Below are 23617 nucleotides of genomic sequence, written 5' to 3' on the forward strand. Positions count from 1 at the left end.
CGAGCAGGCGGGGGGGCCCCTCCCTTCCTCTCGCCGCTCCTCGCCTCGCGTCCGGCCGCTCCGTCGGGGCGCCGAGCGCGGCTGAGGGCCGGGCGGGAGAGCGGCGCCGCCTGGCAGGGCCCGGCCCGGTCCGACCACCGCGCCCGGCCGTGGGACGGGGCTTGGGCCGCCGCCCTTCACCGGGGATCCGGCTCTGCCGGCCCGGCCCGCCCGGCGGGCGTGTGGGGGGCGGCCCCGGCCCGGTCAACGCAGGGCTTCAGCGGCAGCCGCTCTGCCTCTCCCGCTCGGAGACGGCGCCCGCTCTCCCCTGAAACGCCTGTGAAGAGATGAGAGAGGAGGGCCCCTTTTTTTGAGGGGAGGGAGGCTTCGAGCCGGTTCCTCACGTGCCTTGGTGAAGGCGAGCTTTGGGGGACATGCGGTGGCCGCCCTGGCTGGCCGCCTGGCTGGCGTGGGCCGCCGGGGCTGGCCGCCCGGCCCCGCTGTGCGGCTCCGGCGGGCTCTGCCGCGCTCCTCTCGGCCCGAACGCCTCGCACCCCGCGCCGGGCCACTGCCCGCGGCAGCGGGGGGCGGCTGAGCTCTGCGCCTGGCCCCTCTCCTCCGAAAGCCTCCTAGGTACGCCCCGCTCTGCCCCGGTGCTTTTGTACATGCACCCCGCTCTGCCCCGGTGCTTTTGTACGTGCACCCCGCTCTGCCCTGGTGCTTCTGCTTGGTGGGTTGTAGCAGCTACGAAAGCAAAAACTAAGTGAAGACCTTATATACACAGTCAAATACTTCACTACTTTTAACGTTAAAACTAGATTGGCCATAGGGAGGTGTGTGGGGGTGTTCTTCTTTCTTATTGTATTAGCAATTTATTGTAATGGAGAGATGTGCGAGTCCCCGGTAGGTGTTAATGCAGAATTGATAACCTGACATCTGATTTGAAGTACACAAAGTGGTATAGCTCTCGGGCATACAGAATTGCCTGTAATAATGAGGACAATTTATATGATAACATTACAGAAATAATTTCTTTGGGTGATGCAGTTACTTGTGAGCATTAAGAAATAATAACCGGTGATAAATCATGTGGCAGCTGGCTATAACAGGATTTGTCATTAGACGTATTGAGAAACATGGCTAACAGCAAGTCTCCAGAGATGCTAACTGACTTACAATTTTTACAAAACAGTGACTATGAGGTACTGGGATTTTAGAATTAACGCGGAATCGTAAGACTGTTGCAAGCAAAAATCCATAAAGATGTTAAACCACACAGTATCAGTCCAGAGTTATAAAACAATATTTGTTCTCTGTTAACTATGGTTCAGGGCACAGAGTAGGTCTGAAGGAAGAATGAAGCACATCTTTTGAGTACATGTGCTATGCTACAGCAAGAACCACATCTTCTGACCCTTTCGTTCGCTGTTTACATTACTCAGAGAAAGCTTCAAGCTGGTTTCTTAGGTTACTTGGTGATGACTGCTGCATATGGACTGTATACCACAGTTAACTGGTGCACAGTGACTTAATCTGTTGCCCTACGTCATTCAGCTGTGGGGGCAGCTGAACTTTCCTGTCTCATGCAAATATCTTTTAGAGTTGTATATAATTGAGTGCAATATAAAACTGCCCTGAGACTGTTCTAATCACAGTTAATTGAATCTACGCTTAAATATGATTTAGATCTTAAAACTAGCATGCCCTGCCAGTTTCTTTAACTGTAGAATTCAATCCTTCTTTTAAAAAATCCCAAACAGAATAATATCCTGAAATTATTTGACCTTGCTTTTTTCATGCAGCCTTAAAATACATTGTGGTAAAGAGTCGGGTTTTAATTGTTTCTGAAATATTTTGATTGGATTTAAGAGGAAAGGTATTAAGAATAATATGATTAATTGGTGTTTTTTAAATACTTCTTGTCTGTTTCATGTTTACAGATACTTTTCCAGTTGATGCGACCCAGGAAAATTATGTCCGTAATGTGAGAAACTGCATTTTTTCAGTTGTCTATCCTACACCTTTTAAATCTAGAGTTCGTCTTGTAGCTGTTTCAAAGGTTGGCTATTATTTTTTTGTTCCTCTCTAATTAGTGGAGATTGTTAATATGTGTACTAAAATATATTTTAATATTCATATGCTATTTATTGTGAAAACATCTTATTGATATATACTTTAAACAAATAGAATACTGAAAACATATTGTGAGATGTCTTTTAGTAATGAAATCTGTAGAGAAAACACATTCATTACCACTGAAAATTTGATCATATTCAAGTACCATCTGTTTTGCTTTTTTCTCCAGGAAGTTCTTGAAAATATTTTGGATCTTGATATATCTGTCAAAGGAACATCGGATTTTCTTCAGTTCGTCAGTGGCGGGAAAGTAATATTGGGGTCTGTTCCATTGGCCCATAGGTACGGGGGTCATCAGGTAACTATGGCACTCATTCTTCCAGGTGGAATTATGTAGGTCTTTTCCTGTGCATTGTACCTTGATAATTCCTGTAAGTAAATGAGTATATCCCTCTAAGTATATGAAATCTTACAAACAGTTTGGTTGCAGATTTGTTCTTCACGAGGGACTGCAGATGGAAGAGAACTATAATATTCTTTCATGGTACCGTGTCTACATTTTTTGCTTCTGTTTATGCCAGAAGCAAATTATCTTTTTAACTTCTGTTAGCTGCAGAGTCTGCTTAGCACCCCTGCAGCCTGATGAGCTCTGATTCATGCTAGGTATTATCAGTTCAGAGGAGTGAAGAAGGACAGAGCTTCACTGCAATACCATGATTACTGTGAGTTAGGTTTCATTGAAAAGGGTAAGATTATTCATGGAAAAAGAATGGTAGAACTTGATTTGTAATTTCCAATTAAAAAAAAATTACAAGCTGTGTCAGTTTAAAGGCTTATTATACAAAAGAGACAGGGCTGTAGCTGTACGTTGTAGCTGGAAGGTAGAGAAATAAAATGGGGATTACTGGCATTATTCTTTTTCTGTGGTTTTCTGATTCATTATTGGTGTGAGTGTGGAAGTACAGCTTCAGGCATCAATATCTTAATGACTACCTGAGCAAATGTGTCATTATATTGTAGATCACAGAGAACCTACATGTAATTTGTACTGTTTCAAGTATAACTGCTATAAATGATCGAAGAAAATAACTTGATTTTAATTTTTGTCAGTTTGGTAGCTGGGCAGGTCAGCTGGGTGATGGAAGAGCCCACTTGATCGGAGTATATACAAACAGGTGTGACATTTTTTTAAGTGACCGACTCAAATCTGTATTCTATTTAGCTGATTCATGCACAGCCCAAGGCGTACTGTTAGAAATGCTAATGGTATTTTTGCAGGCATGGTGAGAGGTGGGAACTACAGTTAAAAGGATCAGGAAAGACCCCATACTCCAGGTAAGTTGCAGTTAATCTAAATACACCAAAACTGGATGTTTTCCATCTGAAATTTGCTTTGATTTTATGACCTATTCCTTATTTCTCTGTTCTCCATAGGAATGGTGATGGAAGAGCTGTGCTTCGCTCTTCTGTGCGAGAATTTTTGTGTAGTGAGGCCATGCACTATCTTGGAATTCCTACAAGCAGGGCTGCTAGGTATTTTTCTTTTCTTTTTCACAGCATCCTAATTTAGAGGTAATTTTGTGCCTGAGTTTCACTGAGCATCAATAAAGTGGGACAGTTTGTTTCCAAGAGGATAAATCTTTCTTTTCATATGTATGCAGTCAGAACAAAATATATGCCTCCAGTTTCATAGATTTTTGGATAAAACTTTCCAGTAATAACAAACTCCAGCAGTTAATCCATTCACTTCTGTCTTTGGTATGTTATGTACTACTTTGGTTAAATACGATATTGTGCACTGTGTGTGTCTTGCGGTGAACAGCTGTTGTTCACTGGTGAGACTGTCTTAACTGAATTACCTTAGTTTGAAATCTGGTTCATTTTGTAAAGAAAGTAAAAAGTGGAAGTTAGATTGAGTGATTATATCTGACACTAACTCCCCTCTCCAGCTTTTATGATACTGCAATGAAGAGTTTCTACTCTTTAAAAAAAAAAAAAATTGTTCTCCCCCTTGTTGCTTACCAAAAGACTTGCAAAAACAGCAGGGCTAGATTCCTGCCCTGTAAATAATAATAATACCTTTAGTGTATGTGGATAATCAATGAGTCTCTTAATACATTTTACATGGTTAATAAGTGAGTCTTTTATTACACACAAGTTAAGCATTTGGATGAATTTTTCTAGAATCAGGCTAAGTAGGAAAATGTTGAAAGTGGCTATTTCTGTATTGTCATAGTCACCTAGTTGCAATTTTTAAGGTTGGTAGGAAAAATTGTCAGTCAAATGAATAGATGTTAATATTGGAGGTAGTACTGAATGCAGGTAATTGCTCTCAGTTCCTTATTTGTGCAAACACCCCTTGAGCAGAGAGGGAGATTTCATAAAAAACTAATTCTGATTGAACCAAAGACGACTAATAAATACATTCACTCATTTGGATGTTTTTCTCAGAATTAAGTAAACTGAATTTTTCAGATGATTGTGTTTAAAATGTCACGTTCATTTTGTGTTCCAAGTAGTCTCATGTCTGTACTGCATCATTTCAGGCTTTAAAGAAAGTAAATGTTCTGCAGAAAAAGCCTGTACTCAGCTGCCACGTGACTAGGTGTCTGTATTTGCAAAAAGTCTGCAAATCTCTCTAGCATTAATTCTAACACGTTTGCTCTGTTGAAGTGCAGTGTTTGTAAATGACATTTTTGATGGTTTATTCACTGACTTCACCTTGAAACCCTTTGCCGTTGGTTGTTAATGCAAAACTTTAAATCTGTCTGAATATCAGCAGGAAAGCATCTGGTGAGGTTATAGCCTTTCTTTGCTGTCATCTCAACAAATTGTTCAGTGCAAAAACAATATGAAATTACTCCTTAACTGAGCACAAATTCTGTTGAGTACACAGTTTGCTTTAGTTCTTTGCTGGCAAATTGGTTAAATGCCTGGCTCTCTTAATTGCTATACAAGCTTTCCAGACTGTTTGCAAGACTTCATTTGGAAAAAACCCCAGCTGATATCCGTATTTTTCCCAATGGGGAGCTGTTGTACTGAGGCTGGTGGGATGCACTTACAGAGGTCTTGTGAAGTCTTGGCAGAAGTGTGGGGAAAAGCCTTACGGCTAATCCCAGAACACCCAGCAGGTTGGTTTGCTCTATTAATTTTAAGTACTGTGTTCCCAATGGGGTGCTACAGTTTATGACTGTACTGCCAGATAAAGAACACTTCTTCATAGGATACCATTTTAGTCACATACTAGGACTACCAGTGAGCAGTGACCTACGCATTAGGTCAAAAGGGTGAGCCAATATGCATGGTTTTCAGGGTGGCCCTTACTTGCACAGGGCTTGGTGTTCATGCAAAACAGAAAGCAGAGCACTTGGGATTGTGAAGTCCAGCCCTTAAGCTAGAACCAGGAGTAGGGAGGGATATAATCCGTCTGTCCTTCTGTGAGTGCTGTTCCAGCTTCTCTGGTGTAAGAGCAATTTCAGTGTTCCATTTCCTGTGGTTGAGTGTACATCTGGTCTCCTGCTGTCTTCTCTCAAGTCATGGTACAGTTACCAGCTATAGGGACCATTTGAAAACTATTTTTGTAGTGGGAATGTACATATCTTTATGTGGCTGTTCAGCTATCTGGCCAGCTCTTAAGTGTTGCAGATCCATTAACCTGTATTAATAACTAACCAAATGTTGATGCCCCTGTGGATTTTTTTGTCAGTAATAAGAGAAGTGCTGGTATTCTGCAGGAATTTTGCAGAGAGCCTGCTAAGAGTTACATAGTCAAAAACCCCCAACCCTTCTGGCAGAGGTCTGTTCAAAACAGTAAAATTTAGTAGCATTATTATTCTGACTCCTGTCCCCTAGTGCTCTGATGCACACAATATTTTGTTAGTGTCTGGGGTTCATTCCCTGTTTTTGAAAATTTTTGGTTTTTTGAAGGATTAAGATTTTCTTCTTTCATCTCATTTATGTCAGCACTTTTTGTACTTAATCCTACACACTTAATAATCGCTTATGATTGTTTCCAAAAGAGGGTTTTTTTGAACAAAATTTCCTAATGTTGCTTGTATCGCTACAGCTCCACTAACAGGAGCAGATTGATTTCTAGATACTTTTTTCCTCCTTCTGGAAGAGTTCACTGCCTGTTCTTTGCAGTTAATGGAGAACATTGTTTGGATAGCTATTGGATACCTTCAAAAATATTGAATATAATAATAATAATAATTTAGTTTCAAAGCCACAGTTACTGTTGCAAGCAACTGCACTGTGCAAGAATTCAGAAAAATCATTCATTTTCATGATTTTTTGTACATATTTATGTTTATATGCATACCCCACATTTTTCGTTCAGCTAAATTATTTCTAAAATTCTGATGCTGAAGTATATAAAACCAGAATCTAGTGTACTCTCAAAATTTAACATTTGGGAGTTTTTTTAACTCTGCGACTGTCTTCAGTCATATTTATGAATGGAATATTAGGTTTGCCTCTTGTCCTTTTCTGTGTACCTCCAGGGAAAGTTTGGTTCTGTCTTCTGTGCAGTCTTCAACTACCTAATAGATAAATAGCAGCTATAAGTAGCTGCATTAAATTTCAGATGGCATGCCACCCAACTATTATGAATAATGGAATCATGGAATAGTTTGGGTTGGAAGGCACCTTTAAAGGTCATCTAGTCCAACCCCCCTGCAATGAGCAGGGACCTCTTCAACTAGATCAGGTTGCTCAGAGGTCCAACCTGACCTTGAATGTTTCCAGGGATGGGGCATCTACCACCTCTCTGGGTAACCTGTGCCAGTGTTTCACCACCCTCATTGTAAAAAGTTTCTTCCTTATACCTAGTCTAAATCTACCCTCTTTTGGTTTAAAACCATTACCCCTTGTCCTATTGCAACAGGCCCTGCTAAAAAGTCTGTCCCCGTCTTTCTCATGAGCCCCCTTTAAGTACTGAAAGGCTGAATAAGGTCTCCCTGGATCCTTCTCTTCTCCCGGCTGAACAACCCCAACTCTTTCAGCCTTGCCTCATAGGAGAGGTGTTCCATCCCTCTGATCATTTTTGTGGCCCTCCTCTGGACCTGCTCCAACAGGTTCATGTCTCACCTGAATAGAATAATATTTTCCAGTTGCCAGCAAGCAAAGATAAAGAAGAATTGTACAAAATCAGCTTTTTTTTTCCTGCTGCTAGACTCTTGAACAGGAAGGCTTCTGTGCCTATTGAGGGGACAACACCTCTTTCAGAAGACAGCACCAAGCATTATTTCTGCTGGATTGTCAGTGTAATCCCAGTTGCTTGGGAGAGAAAACTTTCTACACATTAACCTTAGGGCAATATGATGCCCTTGCATAGTTTGTGAGGATTGATTCCATTTTATTTTTCCTGATATAACAGAAAATACAGTGAAATTACATATTTTATTTTGTAAAATGAATGTAAGCTGTGAAATATTTTAGAGCAAGCAAAGTTGTTCAAAGCACTCACAAATCACAATATTTGGATAAACATGAATATTTATAGGGTGTGCAGAATTTTAAGGCAAATGAAAGGAAGAGATTGTTTTTTAAAAATCCAAGTAGCAGTGAAGAAGAAAGGGATAATTATAATGTATCATCAAAATTATGCCTTTTTTGTGTATTGATACTATTTGAAGAGTTCCTGATTGCTAAGGGTCCCAGATCTGTCCCGGAAATTCCTAAGATAACAGTTTTGGCCCATGTAAAGGGCAACCTCCATCTGATGCAACAATTTGGTTTCTAATTTCTCTGTCCTTCTAAATTCACTGTTGTCCTCAGGGAAATTGTGACTTATTTAATGTTACCATCACACTAATCAATCACTGAGGTTCCAAGTGAATGCAGTACTTTTTCTGAATGCAACCCCCTCCCCAAGAACAGTGTAAGTAAGTAATGGAAATTGGACAGCATTGTATAAATACAAAATAAATGCATCATGCTAATGAAGCTTGGTAAGCCTCGACTTACTGTTTGCCTGTGCCATTTGTAAATACAAAGCTATGCCAGCAAAAAGGTCTTTCTTTTTATGAAAGAAATAAAGTTATGTAAAATATGACTTGATCTTCATTGTAAATTATTTTTCCTGAGATAACTTTTTATTATTCTTTTCTTGTTTGTTACAGCTTAGTTGTAAGTGATGATGATGTGTGGAGAGACCAGTTTTACAATGGAAATATTAAGAAAGAAAGAGGTAATGAAGACATATCAAAATAATCTGTTGCAACACTGTAACTTAATTCTCCATTACAAAAATGAATTTTAATGTGATAAATGTATAATAAAAAGTACTAAATAGGCTTCATTTCATTTATTAAGATATAAAACCTCTCCTGAGAAAATCAGTCTGAAATATATCTTAGTTAAAGAAATGAAGTCCTATGAACAGGTCTGCTATGATTGTGGCGTATGTGTTGTAGGGGTGTAATTTTTATTTTCACTTGCCATTACAAAAATGATACTGAAAACTAGGGAAATTTTCCATTGTTCTGACAGCAATCCTAGGATGGTGGGAACGCTAGTCGGGCTGTGCCGTTGCTACCTCATCTGTACCTGCTCTGGAAGAGAGTGGGATGGCACAGCATGGGGAAAAATCTATTTATGTTGGTTCTTTCTTTGTTGGTAGCATTAGCATCTCTGGAGTAGTTCTAGTATTAATGCAGTACTGGGATTTTGCCTGTGTTTGCTGGTATAGCAAATTAAGCTTTATCATTAAAATGTATGTGTAGTAAAGTAATATTAGACATACTCATCTGTTATACGTTGAGCATACTTACACAAACACCAGTTTAACTATGCATATGTAAATTCTGCATCTATAGAAACAACACATGATGACTTTTACCATAGAACTGTTTTATTTTGCTGATACTTTGTTTACATTTAAACACATGTGTCTATATTTAAGGTGCAATAGTGCTACGTCTTGCCAAATCGTGGTTTCGTATAGGATCCTTAGAAATCTTAGCTCACTCTGGGGAACTGGACTTACAAAGGTTTGAATTTAATCTTCATAGTAACTATATTAGTTCTCTTAACAATTGAATATATATTAGAATGCATATATACAGTTGGAATTTATACATAAATTATTTAGAAAAGAAGATTGCATAATTTAGCAAGATAACCTGCTGTTTTTATACAAGCATACAAAAGATCTTAACTCATAGGGGTAAAACCCCCTAGATGTTTTTGGAGGCCTGGATCTTACAAAATGAGAAAGGTTTTATAGCTGAAGTAGTTCTAGTAACTAAGCACTAGGGAGGAGTTGTTTGTTTTGGAAAGATTTGTAAATTTAAAGTATAAGTTCCTACATTTCTCATAGCTGTCTGTGAAGCTTTATTAACAGAAATATGAAATAAATCACTAGCATAAGTATGTTGTATAAAGTGTGCTCTCCAGAAACATGCAGAACCAGAGAAGTATACTAGGTCATCAATTATTGCACAGTTTTAAGCCTCTTAGCAATACTAATTTGTGTGTCAAGCAATTAGCATGACAAATTTTTAGGTCTGCTGCAAATATTTAAAAGTTGGTCATTTCACCTCAGGAGCAATCAAAATTCTTCTGGGGTGCTTAAAAACGAGCAAGAGATCATAGCAGCAGTTATACATTGTAGTAACCGATAATTCAATTTAACTTCCCGCATCACTCTATGCTGTCTTTCTTTCCTTTTTTTTTTTTTGAAATCTCACAGCAGATTTTAGTTGTAAAAATGAAAGATAGAATTAAGGAACTGATTTTAAGTTTTGTTTTGGGTTTTTTTGATTAAAGTGTTTATGACCCGTTGGATTTAAGGAGCATGTAAAGATCACTTGTACTCATGCAACATAGACAACTCCTTCCTGCCTGTTTTGGAGGGGGCCTCAGAAAGAGTGGCCAAGAGCAGGCCAAGGCTGGTGTGACTGACTGTGCTTCCTCCTCAGAGAAGGTCCTCCTGAAAGAGGATGTCCTGGAGCAACCAGCTAAAATTCAGAGGCAATAGGTTGGACACCCTTCTAAAGGTCAGGTTGCTAGGCACTCTGATAAAATCATCACAGTTTGAGGACAGTTCAGTGATTTGCTCTAATAACCTGATTAGAAGGTAAAATCTAGGTATTTGTGTGCACAGCTGAACAACCGTTGCCCAGGTCCAACCCTTGCCCAGGCTGCCTACCTCACGTACAAATGGTGCTTACAGCTTCCTGTGCCAGTGGTCCTGGCTGGCTCTGACCACAAGAGGGTCCTACAGGGAGCTCCTAAATGTACTACGTGCCACCTGCTCTACTTTGAAGCTTTAGATCTGCAAAGATCTGCATCTGACAGGCACTGCAATTTTTAATGCATGTGTCCCAATTTCCTGAGCCTGTCTTTTAGGACTGTGCAGCACTGTTTTGGGAATGGCCAGTTACTATGGCAAGTCGTGCTACTTCATAAGAATTCAGCCATAAAATTTTCTTTGTGAGAATTCTGATGTAGAATTATTCCTTGTAATCATATAAGGGTTTTTTGGATATGCAAACTTTTTTTTTTCCCTAAAAACTTAATATTACTGCATGCGAAACCAGATCCTGGTTTGCTCTAGAAGTTTAACACGTGGGAATAATTTTAAATCTACCAGGCAGTCTCCACTCATATTTATGACTGGAACCTTAGGTTTTATCTCTAAGCATTTGGAAGGGCTTAACCCAAGACTCACTGGGATAAATAGATTGAGTTTTCTAGTAACTGTTTGCAGCAAGCTGTAGATGAGCATTTAGCTGTTTGAAAACAAGAATTTTGAATGATCAGTTCTAAAAGTACCATTTTTATTTAAAGAATTCTGCCTCTCTTTATTACAGAAGATTGCTAGACTTTATCATCCAGGAACATTTTCCATCAATAGCTATGAATGATTCAAATAGATATCTGGTAAGTCTTTTTTAAAAATTGTTTTTATTTTCCACAGGCATGTGAACAAAAATTATACAAAGCTTTTCAAAGTTTCAGGTTTTAAAAGGTTTTACAATTTGAAGTAAGCTTCCAGGTTTTATTAGTGAAAGTTTGTTAATTCTCTTCAGTAAAAACCTGCTGCTCGAAGTTTTTTTCCTCAAAGACAAGTAAGTGCATTCTTTACCACTTTTCATTATGGAAATGTTTATTGGGAAGCTTCCATTTTCTGTTATTTTTTGTTCTCTTGCTGCTTAGATTTTAAGTTAGCAGTGGTCATGAAGTGATGAATTATGCTTTTTCTAGTATAAATGTAGTATATATAGTATATACTAGTATATACACTAGTATATATAGTGTCTTTGTTTCTGTTTTGGACTTTTTAATTTCTTTTAGGGCATCTGGATATACTTATTTAACTATAGTCTTTGCTGGATAAGGTTATTGTGCAGTCACATCATTCAGAATGTGAATGAAAAGTCCTGACAGACAGAGATATAAATTTAAAAATAGAATGTATGACATATTTCTAAAATTAATCAAATGTTTATGTTATTTATTGTATTTAATATTTTTGATTCAGAGGACTTGAAGTAAAAGATGTATTTGATTTTAGGAATTTTTCTCTACAGTCGTATCAGAGACTGCAGATCTGATTGCATTGTGGATGTCTGTGGGGTTTGCACATGGTAAGCTGCAGTAGATGGCATTGACTTTACAGGAGTGACTTTTTATAGTCATGCTGCTTTTATTTGTCACTTTGTTCTTCAATTCTTCTGATGTCTTGGCCTACAGTATCTGTTATGCATTAATATACAAGTTTTTTCATAGCAGAGTTAGGAGCACTTTCTGATCTTTCAAAGCATGACTGTATCTGACAGAAGCAAGAATATTGGAGCAAGAATTCTCAGAATTGAAATAGTCTGATGTATGAAGACCATGTACTGATGTCTTATATAAGTTTAAGTGCTCTGAATTTGATGCATCTACATAAACATCTGGCCTTTTATAATATATAGGATACAGTGCTGTCCACCTTTGTTTCAGATTTATATTATGAAAAATAAAATAGCATCCTCTTGCTAATACAGCACCCAGTCAACTTGCAAGGAAGCAGCTAATGACCAATTTGCAAGATGCTGTTTCAATACTGTGTAGCACTGAAAAGAAAAGGAAACAGTGCCACCTAGGTATAGAGACCAGACGCAAGATAATGTAGCGAACAGTTTCTCATTTTCATACTTAAAATGCATGCCAGGTCAAGAGTAAGAGAGACAAGTTTATTTTCCAGAGTCTGATTTCTAAAAGGTAACTGCTCCAAAGTTCTCTAGATTCAGTGGATCTATTTCACATAAAATTTTCTAGAGGCTGCAGGGTTCAGGTGGAATTTTAACTTTTGCCTCTCCTCGTTGTTTAATTGTAGGTGTGTGCAATACAGATAACTTCAGTTTATTATCCATAACAATAGATTATGGTCCATTTGGATTTATGGAGTCCTATGATCCAAGTGAGTGTAGCACCTGTTTTTAAATATAGTTTTTTTACTTAAAATAAATTCTTTGTATTAATTTATATAGTTTCCATGTGCATGAAAACTCCTAACATTATTAGCAGAAAAACCCCAAGCATTTGTATCATTTGAAGAGTTTTAGGGAAAAAAATTATATCAGAGGTCAGTTTTATGATACACTATGCAGTTTGCATCTCAAGTGCTAAAAGTCGTGTTAATAAAATACTACTATTAAACTTATTTTCAGGAGAATGTTTCCAGTTGAACTTCATCATTTGAATAGATGCTACAACAGAAACCTAGAAAACTAAAAATTGCATATTGCTGTAAGCAGCCAAAAGCAAAAGCGTTATACAGTAACTTTGCATGCATCGTGCTCTAGCTTTATAGTCACAGCAGCTAATCCTATGTTGGAAGAAAACAAATCAAACCTACCTAGTCATGGCAACCTTTCTTTGAAAGTATGAACTCAGTCAGTCTGGGATTGATAGATATAGGTTCAGTATGTACATAAATGCATATTATTACATTGTTGTTTAGAGGTTGCATCTGAGTAAGCTTCAGAACCAGCAGTGATTATCATCATCTTTGTTTTCTGCAGCCTCAAATTCAGGAAATCACATGAGAATAAATGTCATATTGTTTCTATTGCACTGAAAAAACAGCGCTTTTCTGGTTTTAGATCTTTCTCTATATGGTGGGTTGGTTGACCCCAGCCAGCAATTAAGCACGCACCAGCCACTCATTCACTGCCCCCTGCTGCTTGTTGCGGGAGAGAATGGGAAAAGCAAAGATGAGAAAAAGCTCATGGGTCAAGATAAAGACGGTTGAATAAGTGAAGGGTAAAAAAAAGGGGCGGAGGCAACCAACAGGCAATGCAAAGGCAATCACTCACCACCTTCCACCACCAGACTGATGCCTAGTCAGTCCCCAAGCAGCAACTGCCTTGGAAAAACTACCCCCAGTTTTTATTGCCGAGCATGACATTATATGGTCTGGAATATCCCTTTGGTCAGCTGGGGTCAGCTGTCCCAGCTGTGTCCCCTCCCAGCCCCTTGCCCACCCCAGCCTAACTTGCTGGGGTTGCAGAGTATGAACAGAGACCTCGATGCTGTGCAAGCACTGCTCAGCATTAGCTAAAACATCAATGTGTTATGAACACTGTTTTAGTCACAAGTATAAAACACAGCACCATACAAGCTGCTATGAAGAAAATTAACTCCATCCCAGCCAGAGCCCATACACCCTAGAACCAGATGAAATGCTTTAGAGTTAAAATTCAGATTTGAACCAACCACCAGATCTGACAGGTGTGTCACAGGTCTCCTCCTTAATGCTTCATTTGTTATTAATGTCCTCTGAGGACTCAGGCAATACTGTGCATTGATCAGCTTATCTGCATTTGATCTGTGCAAGGGGTTCATACTGCATCTATTCAGAGACTGGTGCATAGATTTTACTTCTGGATACCTGTAACTTGCATAGCAGATATTTACTATCATCTCCCAAATAATGGATTTGCTTACTGGAACATGTTAGTCCTAATTTTTATGTGAATACAAAAATCTTGCTTGTACAACTGAAATAAATCTTGCTTAGGTGGCTTATTTATTTAAATACATGTTTATACATGTTACTTTTCCAAAAGTACTTGTAAATCCCGAATCTGGTTGTATAGTTGTTTGCTTAGTCTGTGTGCTAAATAGTAGCACTATATGTAGTAAAAACATTGAATAAGACATTGTTTTTAGTGTAAAAATGGTCTTTTGCTGTTTAAACATCTGAATTTATTTTGTATCTTCAAGTAGGAAAATGTCGCTTGTGACACATGGGAACTTGTCTGTGAAGGATGTGCTCCTTAGATTTGCAAATAATAGGTCTTGAGTTAAATCACTGTAAATAAGTATCCTTGTGATCTGATTTTAAATATTTAGTGGCTTTAGGGCTTTTATTAGTTTGCTGTGTAAGTATAAAAATGAATGCACTACAATATTTTAACATTGATTGTTTATTGTAAGTACTCTGTTGTGGAAAAGTAATGTTTTGTTTGAAACAGATTTTGTTCCAAACACATCTGATGATGAAAGGAGGTATAAAATAGGAAACCAGGCAAATGTTGGGCTGTTTAATCTGAGCAAGCTGTTACAAGCTCTAAAACCTTTATTGGATCCCAGGCAAAAGAAGCTGTAAGTAATCCTTAAAATATCTTAATGCTTAAAAGAACTAGTGAGATGGGAGACCATCTAATCACCATATGCATAGGAAAGAAAGGGATTAGCTTTTAAGATCTTTTTTTCTAAGTGGAAATTGATTCTGAATTAATTATTGGTCAGAATAAGGTTGGAGGGAGGGGAGAAAGGTTTTCATTGGTCATAAATAATAGCAAAATATGACTGGAAGGTGGTCCTAGATGTTGTGTGGTCCATTCTCCTTTCACTAAGGTAGGACCTTTGCCTGTAGTTTTCTATTCTAAGTTTGTCTAGCTTGTTCTTTAAGATGCTTACTTATGAAGACCATACATCCTCCTGAAGTAATGAGGTAGTATTTTAATACCCTATTGTAAAGATTCCTAATATGAATCTTCTTTTGTGCTGTTTAAACACATGACTTCTTCCTCAGTATGAAAAGGAAGAACATTGTATTTTTCTTCTTTGCAGCAGCTATTTATCTGCTTGAAGCCTGTTAAAATGATTCCCCTCAGTCTTTTCTCCACTACAGATCCTAGTTGATTCAGAATATCAATGTTTGTGAGATATCAGACAGAAGTTTTCATTGTTTAGTGTACAGTGGGATTGTACTCACAGTAGTATTGTAGTTCCATAGAATTTGACATTTCTTTTGTTTTTGCAGAGCTTCCCAGATTTTGGAGGGATACGGTGAGCGCTATTACATCCGGTATGCAGTTCCAGAGCTCAAACCTTGTAGTCACAATACTATAAATTATGTTATGTGACAATTTCCTTACTTTGTTACTATCTTCAGTTTCACAGAACTATTCAAAACAAAATTGGGTCTTCTTGGGGAGAATGAGGATGATAACTATTTGATTGCTTTCCTCCTAAAAGTAAGTTTGCTTTGCTAATTTTGTTGGCAAACATCTGGACTGATAGCCCATAGTTTAAAAACTCTGATAGAAATATCTTTTTTCACTAGCTTATGGAAGATACAAAGGCTGATTTTACAATGACATTTCGACAACTCAGTGAAATTACTGAAGACCAGTTAAAGGAGCTCCATATTCCTGAGGTATTAATTAATACAAGCACCCAGTTTTAGGAATACTTAATATAAAATGAGTAAATCAGGTTGGACATATCCCTGGTGTAATAGAGAATGTCTCAAGCCATGATTTGCCTGGGAAATGTGTCATCGTAGCATTATTAAGGGACCAGGAGACTAATGTGTCTGTGTCATGCTACCACCCTATGTTAAGCCTATGTCTAGTAATGAAGGATACATTAACAAAGAGGGCTAATGAAAGATACATTAATGTAGCGTGCTGAAGTAAAATTTCCAGCCTCTGGTACAGGTCTAATATGAGTAGTCATAAGTATTCATACACAGGTGAGAATGTGATTTTCTTCACATTTAAGATTAAGGTCTGGTAGAAAGAATTTTCCTTCCTTCTGCACCCTCTTTTTTTTGTTTGTTTGTTTTGCTTAAGAATACCTTCTGATAGTATTCCATAAGACACAAATGAAGTTGGACAGGGCTCATAAGGAAAATTTCAACCTTGGGTCGATCAAACTATTCTTAACTTGGGTTTACCAGGTGACCTAAATATCTGCTCTTGGGCTCATCAGCTTGTCCAATATCTAATGACAAGTGAGATCCCATCTCATCATAAACTCTTGCTAGAATTTCAGCCCATAGTGGCCTCTGCCCTTCCTTGGGCACATGATCAGTTCTAAACGTAGCTTAAAGCACTGGAATACATTTTGTCATTGTGTCCTGCTCAGCCTGCTATCCCATCGTGTGTTGCTGCTAACTCAGCCTAAAGTTATTCTTCAGGACCAAGTCTAATCATAAAAGAGATGAAAGTATTAAAATAAAAGAGATAAACTTCTCACCTGGATATAGTGCAATCTTTAGAAGTAGAAATATGGCTGAAATGTTTGAACTGGAGTGAGGTGCTAGGCAAATAATAATTGGATAAAAATGTAGAGGGGAAATTCTGAAAAGAAAGTTCGTAAGTACCTGATCTGGAAAGGAAAAAAGGAAGCCTTTTTGCAAGAGCCAAAAGGAGTTGGTTTTTTGTTGTTTTTTTTTTTTTTTGATACAGTGCCTTTTCCGTGTGAGGAATATTGTTCACTTTGCCTGGGAAACTTCATTGCCTTTCCATAACTTCTGATTTACTTCTCTTTGTCTTTGAATCTAATTTAAAATGAGAACAGGTGGACTTAGGAGGTTGTTTTAGGGAGCAGAATGACTGTGTGTAAAGCATAGAATAAAAATGAGCAGTTACTGTTTCTTTTTCCAGTTGTGTCCTAGATAATTAAGTTATTTTGACCAAATTCTTTGTTTTTCCTTATTTTCTTAAGTAAGAGGTCTAACCTGACTTTTTCTATGAGCTTAAAGCCATTAATAGTTTAGAAGTTGAGATTTTCTAGTGCTAAGCAACAAAAGTACAAAGAGCTGTAGCTGTGGAATTAATAATTTGTACAGGTAAGGTGGTAAGAGGATGGGTGTGTTTGTAAGAGAAGGTATTTTTGTCATAGAATACAAGGGATTTTTCCATTTCTTAGTGGCCTACATGCGATAGGAAGAACAGAAGCCACCCTCATGTAGTATGGAGCCACACACAGGCTCCTGCAGTAGTGGCATTTATTACAACTCCATCTCCCCTTCTTTGAAGGTGCAGGCTGAGGAACTAACAATCATAGTGTAGTTGTGACCCTACTACTACTACACTGAGGGTCATTTGCAGCCTTCAGTTGGTAGTAGCTGACCTTTTTTTTTTTTCACACAATGAAATGATTTAGCCCACAAGTTGTGAGTCCCAAAACTGATGTGGTAAAGCAGGTATAATTTTATGCTGGTAAAAAGTTTGATTTTTTTAAAGATTTTTTTTTTATATTGAAGTAATTTCACCTGCTGTTTATTCACACACTAATACTTTGTCAATAGCAAAGTAAGTTTTCATATTGGTTTGTAGATCATTTACAGGTTTTTTTCAGCTGCAAACCAAAATTGACCTAAAAATGCCAGAGCCCTTTGGCAACACTGCAGGAGTGCTTACATTTAGTACTAACTAGAAACATTCTGAAATTCCTCCTAAAGCACCCGAACCCTGCATGTCTTTGAACAAATGCTTAATTCTTACATTCTCCTGTTATCTACCTGCCCAACCCTCAGCTCTTAGTCACTTCTGTAATTTTAACTAATTTTTATACTCAAATGTGGTTTTCATTATACTTTTTGACTGCCATTCCTTTAAAAAAACACAGATGTGATCACAACTTTGTTTTGTTCTTGCTTTTAATATCTCTTACTTAACTTTTGCCCATTTTTTTCTTGTCTATCTGCTGTTTACCTGCTTTTATCTATGTCCATTTCTTTCTAACCTGTTCTTTCTCTGAAGTTCATTTTTTTTGTCTGTGAGCTTTGGCTACTTTCTCTCAACTGAGCAATATGAAGCAGCTGTTAGCTCAGTGTAGTCAGCTAGGGAAGCCTAGTTTGTGGTTGTTGTTCAGCACTGGAGGCGGTAACCCCAAGCTCTGGTTTCCCTCTATTTGCCTTTTCCAAGTTCTGTCTCCTCTCCCTTCTTCCTCTCCTACTGTCTCTATTCTTCTCCTCAATCTTCCTCTATTCCTGTAGCCTTAAGTTTCCCTTTTTCTCCAGACCATATCTTTCTTTATCAATATATCTCCCTTATTCCACAATTTTTTGGGGGGAAAAAAAAAGTCTCTACAAATAGACCTGGTCCACATACAAAACTCAGAAGAGAGTAAAACCTGTAGTTGTGTAGCTTAAAAAATAAAAGAGGTCAGACAATAAACCAAGGAAAAATAGGGGTGAAGTGTTGGAGGTGTTTAGATAGAATTTGCCGTAACAGCGACAGATTAATATGGATGTATTGTGCTAGCAAAAAGAAATAATTTACATGCAGAGGAAAAGATATTAGTAGAATTTTTTGGGAGAAAATTCCTTGAAGGGTCATGATACATTTCCCTCGTATCCTTTTAATATTCATTTGCTTACTTTGGTTTTTGCTTAACAGGAGCAAAATTCCGATTACCTGCCATTAACTGTTTCTTTCTCTTTAGGAGTTCTGGGCTCTGCAGGATCTGGGTAAACACAAGTTATTTTCAGAATGGGTTACTATGTACCTCTTAAGATTAAATCGGTAAGTTTCAAGTGTAAAAATAACACAAAGTGTGTATTTGCCAGAAGCAGGCAACTTTAATCTGCAGTGATTTTCCATCATCTTTAGTGGCTCTGGTAAACTGGCCCAAACATGGTTTCATATGCCTTTTTTATTGTTATGGTTCTAGATAGTGCTAGATTCCATAATAATTACTATTGTAGTTCTGTTTTAACACACAGGTACATAAAAATGACATGGGAGGAGTGGTCTGTGTTTGTTGTCTTTCATTGAGCAACCGATCAGATTTCTTTGGTTAATAATTTTTGTTAAAATACCACTACTACAGATTCAGTCCAAGAACCTGAAAGTCAGGCTTTGAAAATACATAGGAATGAATAGTGTTCCATTACAGGTAATACCTATATTTTTTTACTATGTAATAATATGGCTCTAGGATGACAGGGGGTGGAAGCTGAACAATAGTGAATACACAGACAGTGTTTGGAAACCGCTAGTGTTGCATGGATAGGGACATGCATGTTAGAATTTCCAACCAGTTCTTTTGTCTTAAATCAATAAAGAATGTAACATGTTTCTTAGTCATGTATGGTATGCATGGCTGATAGTAGTGAAAAGAAGTACATATCAGGTACTTGGAAATTTTAGTTGGTAAATACAATTCTTGGGGAAAAAAATCAATACAAGATACAAAACCTACAAGAAAGTGTGCAGTTTTTTCCAAGTCTAATAGTTCTTAGAGATTCAGATCTGCTTCCACTGAACACAAAACCAGAACACTTAATAATTTTAATGAAAGTCAAATAAAATATTTCTAAAAATAAGTACTAAAGCACTTTCTTTTTTCTTCTTTTGATTTGTTTTCCATGTATAGTAACAAGGGTGATTCAGACACCAAGAGAAGAACAAGAATGACAAGTGAGTAAAACAATACAAAAGAATTCCTGTGCTTGGAGATGGCAGCTATCTATTTACATAGGTTTCTTCAGTGTTAGTTATTTTCCTTTTAAGAAGAACTAAAATGTATTGTTTTTCTGAAGATGTTACCGAAATCCGGAATAAAACTCTTTAACACTAATGTGAAGTTAAGAAGCAGGCATTTCGCTTATTGCAGCACTGGGGATGTGGGGGATCGCTCCTCCAAAGGCGCATCCAACTTAGTATCAAAATCCATCAGTTTTTAATAGACTTTTTCTGTCAGGTCATTGTTACATAAGCTCTTTACATAAAAATGCATACTATGCTCGCTCTTATATTTAACCTTTATAATGATTGGTCCTTTGATTATATAACCTTATCAATATTCTTATTTAAAAACAATCATTGGTCAATTTCACTTAGCTCTACTGATTGGAATCTTCGATACTCAAATCGAGATGGGAAGGGTAAGGGGTTTCCAAGTAGCATAACTGGTCTCCATGACAGTTTCCTCAGTTTCTTGAAACAAAACATAGAAAAACCAGTAACTTCCTGGTGAGGTTTCTATGGTTAGCTATTTCAAACGTCAACAATATTAAGGTTCCTATAGTCACACATAACACAGTTCCTAAAGTTTCTATGGCTACATTTCAAACTTAACAATCCTATACAGTATGCTTCACAATTTTACTTCTTAATCAAACCTAACTCTAATATATGATTAAATTTTGATTTCTTTATCAGAATATTTGCAACAAAGAGGAGAAACTCTCTCATTACGCTCCTGCAAATCTTGTAATACTATATATTCACAGTGGCTATCTCTGGTTTCACCCCATCACGTGATTAGAATCTAGCCACATGTGTATGGCTAGACTTGTGAATATATATGTACTTTTTATATAAGCTAAATGATCAAGATGTTCCTTGGCTACGATGAAGTGCTCTTCCTCCTCAGGTATCCTCCCTTTTCCCTCCTTAAAAAAAAAATAAAAAATCCTTAATTCAATTGTCCACATTTATGAATTAATTGGTCTGACCCAAACACCTTCTGTTGTGAATATAGTCATAGTCTTACCAGTTGACTGAGGCCTGAGTGTGAAATCATGGAAATGCACCATAACTATTAGTCCAAGTTGCTCTTCTCTAGATTCTGCTGGTTTTGAAGGACAGAGCACACATCTGTTCATATTTTGGGTGATTGAAATCACAGTGGTGGCGACATCATGAAGGCTTTTCCTACTGGTATCCACAAAGGCTGCTCTGACCTGTGTCACACTGTATGTGAATATAGACACAGAAGCAATCCAACTCAGCTGTCCAGCTATGGTCTATTCCATATCAGTCCTCATTTACCTACTTGTTTATTTTTCTTTCCCTTATTTGTTGTTTAACATTTTGAATTTATTTTTTCTCTTTTTTTTAACCCCCTTTCTTTACAATTTCCGTTTGGGGGCTCAAGAGGTGCCAGGCCTCCAGCTTGTTCTATGCTTTGGTGCTTGTGGACTTGATTAATTTTTTTTCCTTTTGATTTCCTTTAAGAACTTAAGAATTACTGGCCCATGGGAACATGGTTGTCTGTATCTTGTCATGTCTCAAGTGGGGCTTCACCTTACTGTCTTGAAATTGTGGATGTGCGCGGGCTGCTCCCCAAGTTGTAACTCTTCATTGCAAAGTAGGGTGCTCCCTGAAAGGGTCCTAGGATTTTATTTCCTTTGTGAGAGGTGCCCTTCCTCTTCTGCTGTATCTGCTTTTCCTGAGTGCAAGCAACATCTTTTCCTTGATCTTTACTTCCTTCCTTTAGCAGTTTGTGAATGTGTCAGTTTGCATTGCTAAGAAGAACATTGTTCTTCTCCAGTGATGAACCCTTGATAACATCAGGAAGATTCTGGTAGGCATCCTGTACTAGCTCAATGGACTAAGATTTATCTGAGTGTTCAAATATGTCCAAAACCTTTCTACATGTAAGAACTCAGGTTTCTGAAAGGCCCCCACTTATTTTTTTTCCGCATCTGGAGAAAAAAACTCCTTACTTCTGAAAGGACTATCTAGTCATGAAAGGAGGGTACTTTAATTCTCCGAGTTATTCTAAATACAAAATGGTTTTGGTTTTGGTTTTTTTTAATGAGCAACTGAAAATCTCTGGACAAAAGGGAGTGAAGGAAATGGAGGATCTGATCAAATTCTGCATGAGATATTACATGCTTCAGTGTTAAGCTGCTTTGCAGGGTGTTTTATACTCATTTCTAATGGAGATGGCTGTACTTTTGTTAGATATTGATTGGCCACTTTCTTCAAAAACTTTAACTGATTTAGTAGGAAAATGGCAGGAGATAGACCAAGTTTCAGTAATAAGATAGTAAAAACTACAATAGGGCACAAAGAATCATCACATGGACCTTCAAGTTTGCATCCACATTTTCCAACCAAGGCTCCATCCATTTTTAAGAACACTTCTTACAATTTTACATGCATTTTTAGAAAGTTGATATGAAAACAGTTACCAAGAAGAAAGATTTGGTTTATTATTTATATTTTGGTAGGGCGAAGAAGTTTCAACTGTGGGACTCTGAGGATCTTAGTTCAACTACTGTTTTGAGGTTTTGAGCTCCCCTGTTTTCCTCAGCTAAAATTTAATGCTGAAAACTGTCTAAACACACTTCTTATTTTTCTGGTTTTTGAATCTGCTTTTAGAGAAGATTATGACATTTCTGAGGTTTTATTGCAAATCAGAAAGGATCTCAGTTTGATGATCTTCTGCAAAGCAGCATTGTGGTTTTCTACACATACCTCAGAGGATCATGTAGTACAGGAGACAGACAAAACAGGGAAAAGGTCTTGCCTCCAGGACTACACTTGCGCTAGTGGTCTCAGTTTTCATAGCAGTCCAAAACTTGATATGCAAAGATTCATGGTTAAGTTAGTTTTCTTCCATATAACTGGTCGTCACAATATATTCGTACAGCAGAGCCACCAGATACTCCTAACAGAATACCGATATTAATTTGTTATTGTTTAATTTAAAATTTTATTTTCCTTATAAAATAAACAAACTTTGTTATATTTTTGCTAGCTTCTCCATATTACAGTGTGACTGAAGTTTCTTACAGTTTTTTTGTTGTTGTTCTCTTTTACATTTAAATAGATCTCTTGGATGCCCCTTGTGATCTCTTGAAAGTTTTAAGTATTTGCTTTTAACAGCTGTCCCTTGTCCTTTGTCAACTGAAGCACAAATCGGGCTCAACTCAGTCAGCAATGCATTTTTACCCAGCATTTCAGTTAGACAAAACTGTCAGGGCTCTCTATATTTTTATATGGGTTGGTAAGTCCCACTAGATTTCTTATTGCTGTCTTTAGTTGACTGACCTTGAATATATTGCCATTATCACCTCATTATTCATGACCTTTCCCTCATCATTAGTAAGTCTAGTAAAATATCTCATGTCCCAAAGTACATTACCTTGAAGCATTTCAAGTTGATCAGTTATTCGTTCTGTTTATTTTTCTCTCTTCATTTAGTTTTTAGTCCTTAGTAGCACTTTATCTTGTACTGCTTAAACATAGTTCCTTAAGAGTTGATCAAAAAGTTTTGACAATTCAAATGCCCATACAAGTCTATCATTGTATTTCTTTATAAAAGAAACATGTAAAAAAAATGTAGACCAGATTATGAAATGCTCGTAAGGGCACAAAATTTCTTCTGCTGTGTCCTCTTCTTATCTGGCTTGTCTTATTCTCTCATAATTATCTTGTCACTTGTGTTAATTACAGATATTTTTAATGTCACTGTGAAACTTGTCAATTTGCAATTGTTAAGAATATATTTCTGGGACAAATATTCTCCTGCTAATATGAGTCATGGTTTTAATGTGAATTACCTTTTTTTTGTATGAGTCATATGTTAA

At 37.5% G+C, this 23617-nt stretch overlaps 1 protein-coding gene across 4 annotated transcripts in view; it reads left to right on the plus strand.

Moving 5' to 3' along the window:
* The first annotated feature begins 276 nt into the window (after positions 1-276).
* The window catches only part of LOC142039982 (protein nucleotidyltransferase YdiU-like), a 28480-nt gene continuing 5139 nt past the window's right edge, over positions 277-23617 (plus strand). The window contains exons 1-18 of one of the 4 annotated variants that reach the window (XR_012653099.1): positions 277-612; positions 1920-2038; positions 2285-2413; positions 3166-3230; positions 3334-3390; positions 3490-3588; positions 8178-8245; positions 8960-9047; positions 10872-10941; positions 11576-11648; positions 12383-12466; positions 14526-14655; positions 15320-15364; positions 15452-15533; positions 15623-15715; positions 18736-18815; positions 19123-19188; positions 19669-19712. Coding sequence is in view for 3 of the 4 variants with exons in the window: in XM_075047145.1 (XP_074903246.1) it covers positions 414-612; positions 1920-2038; positions 2285-2413; positions 3166-3230; positions 3334-3390; positions 3490-3588; positions 8178-8245; positions 8960-9047; positions 10872-10941; positions 11576-11648; positions 12383-12466; positions 14526-14655; positions 15320-15364; positions 15452-15533; positions 15623-15715; positions 18736-18815; positions 19669-19712 (1525 nt within the window). In the remaining variant the exon portion in view is untranslated. Of the gene's footprint in view, positions 613-1919; positions 2039-2284; positions 2414-3165; positions 3231-3333; positions 3391-3489; positions 3589-8177; positions 8246-8959; positions 9048-10871; positions 10942-11575; positions 11649-12382; positions 12467-14525; positions 14656-15319; positions 15365-15451; positions 15534-15622; positions 15716-18735; positions 18816-19122; positions 19566-19668; positions 19713-23617 lie in introns of those variants that run through there. The other 3 variants (XM_075047145.1, XM_075047162.1, XM_075047154.1) reach the window with 3 other exon arrangements.

The sequence above is a fragment of the Buteo buteo genome, chromosome 2 (assembly GCF_964188355.1).
Source record: "Buteo buteo chromosome 2, bButBut1.hap1.1, whole genome shotgun sequence".
In the NCBI taxonomy this organism is placed as follows: domain Eukaryota; kingdom Metazoa; phylum Chordata; class Aves; order Accipitriformes; family Accipitridae; genus Buteo; species Buteo buteo.